This window comes from Corvus kubaryi, unplaced genomic scaffold, assembly GCF_017639235.1.
Source record: "Corvus kubaryi isolate FWS band 111438036 unplaced genomic scaffold, C.kubaryi_AGA036_p1.0 37395, whole genome shotgun sequence".
Taxonomy (NCBI): domain Eukaryota; kingdom Metazoa; phylum Chordata; class Aves; order Passeriformes; family Corvidae; genus Corvus; species Corvus kubaryi.
In genome coordinates, this window is record NW_024581134.1 from 793,930 (window position 1) to 804,603 (window position 10,674).

General features: G+C 39.4%; 1 protein-coding gene across 1 annotated transcript in view; it reads left to right on the plus strand.

Moving 5' to 3' along the window:
* Positions 1-10,443: 10,443 nt before the first annotated feature.
* Positions 10,444-10,674, plus strand: part of IDS (iduronate 2-sulfatase) — a 9,103-nt gene continuing 8,872 nt past the window's right edge. Inside the window, 2 exon segments of the mRNA XM_042040109.1 lie at positions 10,444-10,487; positions 10,489-10,652. Of these exon segments, the coding sequence (XP_041896043.1) occupies positions 10,444-10,487; positions 10,489-10,652 (208 nt within the window).

The following is a 10,674-nucleotide window of genomic DNA, read 5'->3' on the forward strand; positions in this document are numbered from 1 at the left end:
GCACATCAGGATACCTTACACGATGACTCCATGTCAGGGTAGATTATCTGGTGACATTTTTTTTAACTGAAAATCCCCAGAGCTCCTCCCTCAGGGTTATATTGCAAGTGAAATGCTAACTAAAAAAAAAAAAAAAAAAAAAATCAATCATGTCTTAAGCTTCAGCTTTTGCAGAAAGCTGAAATTAAGTAAATGGTCTAAATCTTCCACGACCTGCTAGCAGGACTGGTAATTTATACCAACTAAGAAGTTAGATGTACATGCAGTGTGATTTGTTAAATACACAGCTACACATATCCCTTGACAGCACTCATTAGTTACTACAGATTTACTCAAAGATGTGATTCGTCTAGAGATATCCACTGGCAGATTGTAGATACAACTGTAACACCACTGGCAAGAGCACAAACAGCTGACAGACATCCACACCAGGAGCTTTCTACACCATATATTCAACTGATAAAGCACGGGCATGTCAGAGGCCACAAGAAAGCAAGGACGTGCCAGCACAAGGCATGGCAGTGGGGAGGGTGTGAGGAGACTGGGGAGAAATCAGGATAAGAGAGAAGCAAGAGCACATAATGGAAGAAATGGGAAGGAAAGGATGAGGGCTAGACACTCTTCAGAGCCCGATAAGATGGAAAAGGCCACAACAGGACCAGGGCAGTGAAAAAGCTTGTAAGGAACCAAAGAATTAACAGGCTTAAAAAATTGGAAACTGGAACCGTGGTTTTCATTCTGCTTTTGAAAAAGTTGAGCCTCATCAGTTTGGAAGAGAGAACAATGATGCATAATGTATTTGTCCTAGATAAAATACATCTACTGCAATGCATAAAGAAGCTACTAGACAAGACAGTACCTGTAAGCATAATCTGCAGCCAGATGCAATCATAAAACAAAATCAAAATATTAATAACAAGGAATTAGCTTGAGAATTTTTAATAATTCAGAAGGCTAATAAAGCAGCTTGGCATTTCTAAGAATATTCATGAAGTTCTGTAGAAGTAAATTAAGAAAGATATGTTCTGCAGTTACAATGTTTGGCTGACTGCCCAGGCAGCAAAATAGTTCCTATGAGGGACAAAGAACAAGGAAAGAAATCCCTGGTTACAGAAATGAAAGCTCAGGGAACATCCTTTTGTACTGGTGCTTCAGGAGACCTAGAGTTAAATACTTTGGTTTGAAGTCAAACAACTGCAAATTTTAGGAGCTTTCTTAGAGTTTTTTGGTGGTCTCAGATTTCCTGATTGCTATGGCCAGATACTACACGTGACGTTGATGGGGAGAGTTAGAGAGCAAAGAAAACCCAAGCTCTTGTCTAAACTTAAAGACTTAAAAGATTTATCTTAAGTTTACATTTTATAGTAATTTAAGGGTAGGAGTAGTAATATGGGCAGCAGATAAATGAAGCAGCAAGTCATCTGCTTCCTGTTAAGACTGCGTCTACTGATGATCAAGACCTGAATGCTGGGAATGGAAGTGAATCCCCTGAGACAGTTTATGTTGGAGACCAAACACACATTTTGGTTTTACTCCACTTACCTATTATCTCAAATTAGTTCAAGAAGACGTATATGTGGTCTCTTTTATAGTCACTGCCATTACTGCTTTCATAAGCCATCTACTTGTATTCTTATTCTGCTTAAAAAATATAAACTAGGACCATCCCTATCCTTGACAGGCCAAAGTTAAATGCAGGAAACAAAACCTGAATCAGCCTTCTAATCTGAAAAGCTTGCTTTTCTGTTGACAATCAACCTTGACTCCTTTCTAACATACCATATAATTCACATGTCCTATTTGCTTTATAGACTTCTCAAAGTGCCACTGTTAGGTGACTGGAATACTGCAACATTTAAAAGGAGGACAGCAGTTCAGCAATAACTGACTGATGTGGCTGACAGCAGAGTCGTGAACTGTTTTTAGGATCATCTTTCATGGTCTATGACAGAACACCAAATTGTTTACAAAAACAAATCATCAGGTTTGAAAATCCCCATTTGAATTTCAGTTGATTTTACTGTAGGCCTTACTGTTAGCATTTAATCCCAGAATAAAGAGTTTGACCAATAATTGACAAAGAAGAGATCGTTCCATCTATCATAACATCTTTATACCAGCCAGTAATTTTGCACAGTTAAGAACAATAATGATCTAATATCTACATATGGGTTGTTGTCATTGGCATTGCACACAGCTGCTTGGTTCTGAAATGAAGGCCTTCAGTTTCAATGGAAATTTCAATAATTTCTGCAATAATATCGTTTTGTGTCCTACTTGGGAAGTTAGTTCAAGGACAGAGGCTTTAAATCATTCTATTTGCTTCTGTCTGTCGGATGTTGTGCCTCTAAATTACTGTCCTCCAGCCTGAAACCTATTTGTAGAGTTGTAGCAGTTCAGCAAGTTGCTGTTTATATTAATGCCAGCTGTGACTGTGATGTGAAGCAAGTTACAATACTTAACCACGATGAATTTCATAGGCTGTTCTGCCAGCTGGATGCTGGAAAATGCATTGTTGTGCAGCTGTTTGGCCTAACCAGGATTTGACACAATGATTTGACATCACCTGCAAAAGATGTGTCTGTTTATACTCTATGTTTCCATCTTAAGCTGTTCAGCTGGTTTTACTCATTACTTGTTCTCCTGTTGAAAGGAAGCTCATTTAAGCAAGTTGTGTTCCATGCCCCTCTTCTTATGCAGTCTGTGGGGTTCTTCTGCCTCACCACAGCTTCAAAGTGATTCATTTTTATGTTGCTCTACCTGAGCTTTCTTGCACAACTTTCTCTGTTCTTAGTAGCTGTTGAAGATAAAGCACGAAAAGAAGGCATTGGATCATTGTTCTATAAATAAATACCATCAATTTCCTAATGGCAGTGATTTATCAGAGCTGATTTTTTCCTTCAAGGCCTTCTTAATTCCTTTATAATTTATTTCTTCTTAGTTCCTTCCTTCTTAATTTCCTTCAAGACTTTGATGAAGGATCAGATCATGCATATTTTTTGGCAAAATTAATACATTGTTCTATTCTTAAAATCCACCCAGCACAAAACATGACTTACTTGCAGTTGTTTCTTTCAGCCCTATTGAGCTACATGTTCCAGATGAGCACTAAACTTCTGACTATTTACATTACTGCTTTTTTGAGTAAAGGCACCTAGAAATTGTACCTACAGCATTATTCAGATTAAGAACTTTAGTACTGACATGGGTCAGGTGTTCCAAGAATCTCAAGGATCTGTGTGTCTGGATAACACAGACTTCAAATGCAATTTCTGTCCGTGACTCCTCTGGGCATCTCTCGGAAGTCAAGTGAGATAGAACAAGATAAATGCTTAAATATCTCCAAATTAAATAAGAGGTTTTGGATGTTGGACACAAGAGGTGAGTTCCACTCAGGGTGCCTCGCAGCAGTGTAATCATTTGCAGCAGTGTTGCACGTGAGTTACAGCTCTGGCACCCTGATGTACTAACAGTGTGTAACACATATTTTAGCCAATGATTCAAGACAAGAATAAATCAGGCTTCATCTTATCAGTAAGTGGATATATCATATCTCCTTTTGCAATGCATTCAGGGAAAAGCATTGGGTTAAATGTCAATATGACTGTGGCAAATTTACATGGCTTTTACAGAGATAAAACACTTAACCGGCTACTTGCTGCATTTTATTCTGTGACAAGGACTTACATCTCACCACATTGAAAAGGCACACAAAGATATCCAAAAATAATACAGCTCACTTGAGTCTCTGATGTTTCAGCCATAAAATAAGAGACCAATTGTTAACCAAATTGGATGGGAGACAGGGAATGAAAGTGAACAAGACCAAAGGAGATTAGCTTTTTTTTTTTTACCTTTGCTTCAGGTCTGAGGTCTAGCAAGATGACACTTTGGAATCATCTGGGAGCTGTCCAGTTTAAACATTAGAGAAAATCAGAAAGCTTCAGCTCAGCGGTCCAGAGATGAGTGTTGGATTACCAACTCTATGCTTGCAAAGGATGACTTCAGTAAGAGGACAGCATGAGGTGATTTATCTTCCCTGGGCTTTCGGCTTTACAAAAGTCTTCCAGCCATTTGGTTTTTAACTTGTACTGTAGTGAACATGTGTATATCTTACAATGAAAAAAAAAACCCTAAAAAAATAAGTATTTTAAAGTAAAAGTATTCTCATACAGCCAAGCTGTGCAAAGCAACTTTCAACAACAAGATCACATGCTGCTTTCCCCCATATATTTCTGCAGTAAGTTGGAGCTGTCTAGTGAAGCATCATCTTGGGTATGGTTTTGCTGCTGAAGGTGAAAGGTGTTCTGTGAAGGAGTCAAGGAATTTCAGGAAGAGAAAGAATGATCCTCCATAAGGCAATCAAATTTTACCTTGTGTCTGTGTGAGTACAAGCCAGGCTTCACTGGTCCTTTTTTCTCCTTTGCATTCCATACCCACAGGGTATCTGTGATGGAGATCCTGGGACCTACTTCACTCACACCTTCAGCAGTGATGAGTAGCTATGCTCATTCAAACCTCTATTACAGGGTTATTTATCTAACAACAGTAAGTTTGGAAAACCAAGTTCTAGGTACACAAAATAAGTGACCAGAACTTGGGTCACAATCTGTTTGTCTCCCATTTCTCCCTGTTCTGTAATTCCATCCTTTTATCAAAGGGATGAAATATTCTTAGTGAAGAGATGAACACTTCTGTGCTCCAAGTATTGAAACAGCGTGATAGCCTCCAGCTGCCTCCCCACTCCCTGGCCTGCTTCCAAAGGCAGGCAGGAGCATTGCCCAAGAGGCAGCAGTGCAGAAGGAGTAACCAGATCACAACTGCTCACTTCTTAGCAGCTTGGTTCTGTGCTTCTCTTGAGATTGCCAGGAGCAGCAGAAAATTTTGCTCAGCTGAGGCTGGAGTTTCTGCTGATCATGTGCAAAGTGGTTTCTATTAATTTATTTTTAAAAGAAGGTTCATAATATTATCACCTTCATGGAAGTTGACAGCAAGGTCAATACTTATTTTTGGTTGCAAATCCTTATAAAGTTATAATTTATATTCAGTTTGACATTGGTTTTCCTTCTAATTTCTGATGGATATTTGGAATTTTCATATCCTGCTGCTCCCTGCCATCACTATGGCTACCTCCTCTCAGCAAATCTGTTTTCCAAAGCTTATTGCTACTAGAGCATTTCATGGTACATGTGAAAGTCCTTTGCATAAAAAGTGATCAGAGACATTATTCACTTGAACTAACACATACTAGAACACATTTCTCCCTTTGTGGTTTTTGCGTGAACCTTTTGAACCATAAAATATTATTGACAAATTATAGGGAAAAGAGTGTTTGGAAAGGACATACTAGTTTGAGCTGTTCATCAATCAGCTCCTGCAAAACACCTTCGAGTCTCACTGACTGAAGGGAAAATGATGGTATCCAGAACAGACAAGTTACTTTGCTGAAGTGTCATGCTTAAAAGTGTAAATTCAGCATGGGGCCTTTGGGATCCAGTACACTACACTTATTATGGTAGGAGATCAAGGCTGCAGGTTAGACAGAAATAATCTCCGGGTTTTTCTGCTTTTGCACTTATAAAAGAATGAAATGTAGAATAATTATTTTAGTAACCAGACACAAGCTATTCCATCCTGTAGTTGTACTCAGAGTAGTACCAATTCCTGAACACATTGTGGATTATATCTTGATATGTTACCTACTGATTTGGGAAAATTACTGTGGTGCTTCTCAAGGACCAGAAGGCCCCCTGTGGAGTTTGCTGTGTACTGAGGTCATCCCTGGCATGTTGATGGGATGCTCCTGGAGTTATTAGCCATTTTCAGCACGTGAAGCAGTGTTTCTCATGAGTAGTTGTAGGTCACCTTGTATGGTCTTACAAATCAGAGTTTGGAACATACTAACGTAGTAACAGAACCAGTGTCCTACTATGTACACAGTAAACTCAGAGCAGTGCAGGAAATGTCTACAGTGGTTGTGAGAAAAATGTTTTTGTAGTTTTGAATCTTTTGCCTCAGAGTTCTGTTCCCTAAGGTGAACTGTGAAGAAAGAAGATAGTAGAGAAAGGAAGACTTTGATCTTATAAGAAAGACACTGTTACACACTATTAAAATTGTTTGTTCTATGTCTCTTGGTCTTACTACTCTTGTTTTAGTCAAGCATGATACAATGTGTCATTAAAAGAATCCTCATTAGCAAGTCCTTGCTAATTTCTAAAACCCTTTATCCTAACCTTGAGCAATTTTTATTTCTACTTTGCTCTGCCTAGTTACAGATCCCTGTTTATCCTCCCCTGTGCTTCCACCTTCACGACACTTGCTTTGCATCCCACAGTTTGCACATATATGAGAGGCAGAATTTGCCCCTTTGCAGGAATGACTCCTCTCATGCTTTGTAAGTAGAATTACACTCAGAAAACATCACCTTAGTCAGACCAAAGTAGTCATGTACTTTGGTGTCCTTGTCAAATTACTAATTGCAAGGTTTTAAAGTTTGAAATTGAGAGTTGCTTAACAGAAGAAGGTGACCTCCCTGTTAGCAATACCTGGATACTGATGATCTTATTCACTTCCCCTCTAAGGCAGCCATGAGAGGGTATAGAGGAAAAAGAGGGAGTAATTTCACTATTAAAAATAAATGGGGGACAGGTTATTTTTGAGTTTTTTACAACTGCATGTTGTTACTATGCTGAGGATGCCATTCAAAATACCCTCTAAAATCTGGAGCAACTGTTAATCCCGAATAACAAACAAAACAGAATTTGTAGATGTTTAAATAATAGACCAACCCTTGCCAGCTATACACATTAAAGAATTCAATAGCCTTACATGACATCTTGTTTGCACAGGCTTTCCTGTTTGGGAGCCTTATCTTTTTATTGCACTCACCATGTAAATTGAGAAATTGCCTGTGTCAGGGCTTATGTGCATGAAATTGTTTCTTATTTCTGCACCATGCTTGCCTGCCTTCACTAGGTATTCGGGACAGTGAGATTTCTTTGAGCAGTACCTCAGTTGTAGGCAGATTTCCTGAACTGGGTGTAGGGAGGGTCAGAAAGAACTCCAGTTCCTCAATCCACCCAACTCTTCTCTGGCCAGCACATCAGATCCGGAGCAGCCAGTGTCTAATTTGCCATGTTTATAGGCCCAAACAGGAAATGTGAGAACTGAGGTGAGCCTTTAATTCATTGTTTTTGGTGATGATATCGGCATCTACCTTACCTACTGTCCAGTACTGAGAAGTCTAGATAGTATCTTAGAAACAGTTCTGATGTCCTTGGGAAAGCTCATGGTGTGAGATCACTGACCTGGGCCTTGGGGAGAGAGGGAGCATGCTGCAGGTGAACAGATCTGCATGACTCACTTCAGACCTTGAGAAATGACTGTATATGAAATGAAGGCTTATAATGAGTATTTTTGGATTAGTCATGTTATTAATTAAGGTCTACAATGTATTTTCTAGTGCACAGCTCTGCAATTCAGGCTGCAAGGATGGACTACAATGACACCATCTTATCATAAGAATGTTAACAAGCTGAAAGCCTATGCAGATGCCTCTGATACAATGTTTTTAGCTTACCCTTGAGTGCTAATGTTCACACATGGCTTAAAAAGAATGATTGGTTTGATTCTGAAAGTACAGCTATGGAATTCTTCAAAGATAAAAATGCTGTTTAGAGATATATCAATATTATGTCTCAGGGCTTCATGTTTGCTATAAGTATTTCACTTCCTCACCATATGTGCCAGAGGAGAATACAGATATTAATGCAGATGTTAATATTTTTAACATATCTCTCTCTCATTTTCTTCATGGCAGCTTGTAAAATTTTCTTCATGGCAGTCCATAAAATGAAAACAGTGCTTTCTTGATAGTAATCAATTTAAGGATAAATAAATTTGCCAACCAGAAGCCTCCTGTAGAGATTAGTCACTTTCTATAATTCATGAGAATTAAATGAAAATTGATTTGTGATTACTTATATTGATTCACTGAAAACTGCTTTGCTCTTTTGGAGTTTGAGTAAACTGTCCACAGTGCCCAACCATTTGTGAAAATCTGGTTTCTTAGAATTTACTGAGTGATGCATAAAAATTCCTTAGACTTGCTTTTGTGCCAAATGCCACTTCTGGTGAAATTATTGGGGAATATGTGCAAGGGCAGGTTTCACACGTGAAGAGTCAAGACATCCTTCCCAGGCAGAGCTCAACACCTGGGCTATTTTATACTGCCTGACCATATTCACAGAGTCTTAAAACACACTTTATCTTCCTTGTCAGAGGAAACTTTCTTGGACAGCATACCCAGGCATGGAAATGATACTTTATAAGATCTACTATGAGTCTGATAGTACAGCCATTTCTTACAGAGTCCTATGAAAAGGATTCTTCCCACTAAAAATACTGCTGTGCTGAATTTTTACCATGTCTTAATGTGTGTCATAGAAAATAGTTGATTTTAAGATATTTAGCTGCTATGTTGGTGGCCTCACCTACATTGCTAACACTTGTGCAAGCACTGCTGCAAAGTCCCCAGACTTTTGGTATGTGCCTTGGCATACTGGTAAGCTTAAAATGGATTTGATATTCAGTGGTGGTGGTAGGTGGAGAAGGCTGACATTCACCCTGGGACTTCCAGCGGAGTGACTAAGGAGTGGAGTACAAGGTATTGCCACTTCAGCCGAGGCTTAGAGTTTAACCTTTCCTGTGACACTCCCAACTCATCACACTGCATCCAGCAGTGGTTTAGCCCAGCAGCTGAACAGGCTGCTCAAAGGCCCATACATCCGGGGTGGAGTGGACAGCTGAGCTGTGAGACCAGTTTGTCCAAGGTCTGTGATTTCAGTGTCTGCAATTATTCACTGGCATCATCCCAACTTGCTTTTGAGCATCAGAACTTGTGTGCTGTTTGAAAAAGATTTTTCCTCTGTAATTTGTTCTTCTGGTGGACTGAACTTAGTAAGATTGCTATATACTCATGTTAGGCAAACCAGGAAATTCGTATCAAGTACCACTTAGCGTATTTGCATTTGAAAGAGGCAAGTGTTATGGTAATTAAATGCATGTGCAATAGAAATAATTCCTTGGCTTTTTGCATAAAAAGTCTCCAAATGAAGAGAAATGTCACTTGGGGATGCAATGTTCAATACATTTCCAGCAGCTGATCCATGCTAGGAGAGTTGCTGATACCTGTGAGATATACTGCTTATACACAACATTAATTCCAAAATATGCAAACATCAAATATACTGAATAATATTCATGAGTTGATTGCATGTCGTGTGCTCAGTAGTAGCTGAACTTGTAGTAACAGTCTTCTTCATTTGATTCAAGCTTTTCCAGCATGTGCAGGAAGGAAGTGTAAGATCCACATAAAAATAAACTTCACTGTAATAGTTTAGAGGAAGTACACGTGCTTGAATATGTATGCACACTCTGTGTAATACACAATGTACTGCACTTTTGAGTCACACGTCCCACTGAACAATAGCATTCTGACAGACCATTGTAGCCAGCGTTCCTGGTAAGTGAGTGCATACACAGAGCATTTGAGGCCTCAGGTATGAATCTTAATAGAGCAGAAAAGCAGATTATTTTCTATCCTATTCTCTGTGACGAAAAAGTGACGAATGAGAGCATTTTTGTCTCAGAACTTTTAATTTTGATAAGAAAGAGGAACCAATAAAGTCCTGAAGCACAGAAAGAACCAAATTATAGATTTCCATTAGAGATGCATTAGTTTTCTGCAAGTGGCACTTTTTTCTCAAGTTGTTTTTTGAGCTTTTTAAACAGTCTGGTCCCAAAGACAATGGTATTTACCAGTACATTTCACTGTTAAACTTTCATTTGTATTCAAAGGTGCACCTATCACTTGCTAAAATAGAAAAATGCACATATCCTCACACGTATCAGAGTGGTTTTCACATTCAAATGAGTGCATGTTGGCTGTTTTCAATATTGGTTGTCATCAGTTTACCTGTTAAATGTGTAGGATGCCATAGTCACAGTATTTTAATTATTTTAAAATCTTCCTGTGAGCAGCTTTATTGTACGTCTTGGTCTTTGATAATCTTACAGTTTTGGGAAGCATCTGCGTAGTTAACAGTGAGTTTATTTTGTACAGGAATACTGACAATAAATCTATTATCTCTACCGCAATTAAAGATAGAAACCATGAAAAATTGCAGAGCTTTTAATAAAACTAGTTCTTAAAGAAACTTTAAGTGTTATGAGGAGCTTTTTAGCTTGTGTAACTTTTCATACATTGGCGACTCCCTCGCTCTGCAGAGTGCATACCCCGCAGACGGCCTGCGGGAGATCGGGGTGACCTGAAATACTGAACGTTTGTTTGAAAAACAAGCAGAGTGTTAACTGATTAACAAATACGATTGAAGTATTCTGACACCTTCTCTCAATACTAAACCTTGATTTCATCATTCCCCGATGTTATTTCCACGAGAAAGAAATAACGTTGAGAATAGCACTGAATAGCACCAGGGAGCTGCGGCGGGTGCTGAGACTCCTGCAAGCACAAACGCGGGCAGGAACCGCGGCAGCAGCGCTGCGCCCCGAACACCCCTGAACAGTGGGTGCGCCCCTGGATCACGGAGGCGCTGCTCCGGCCGTGCTGAGCCCCTCGGTCACAGAGCCGCTGCTCCGGCCGGGCTGAGCCCC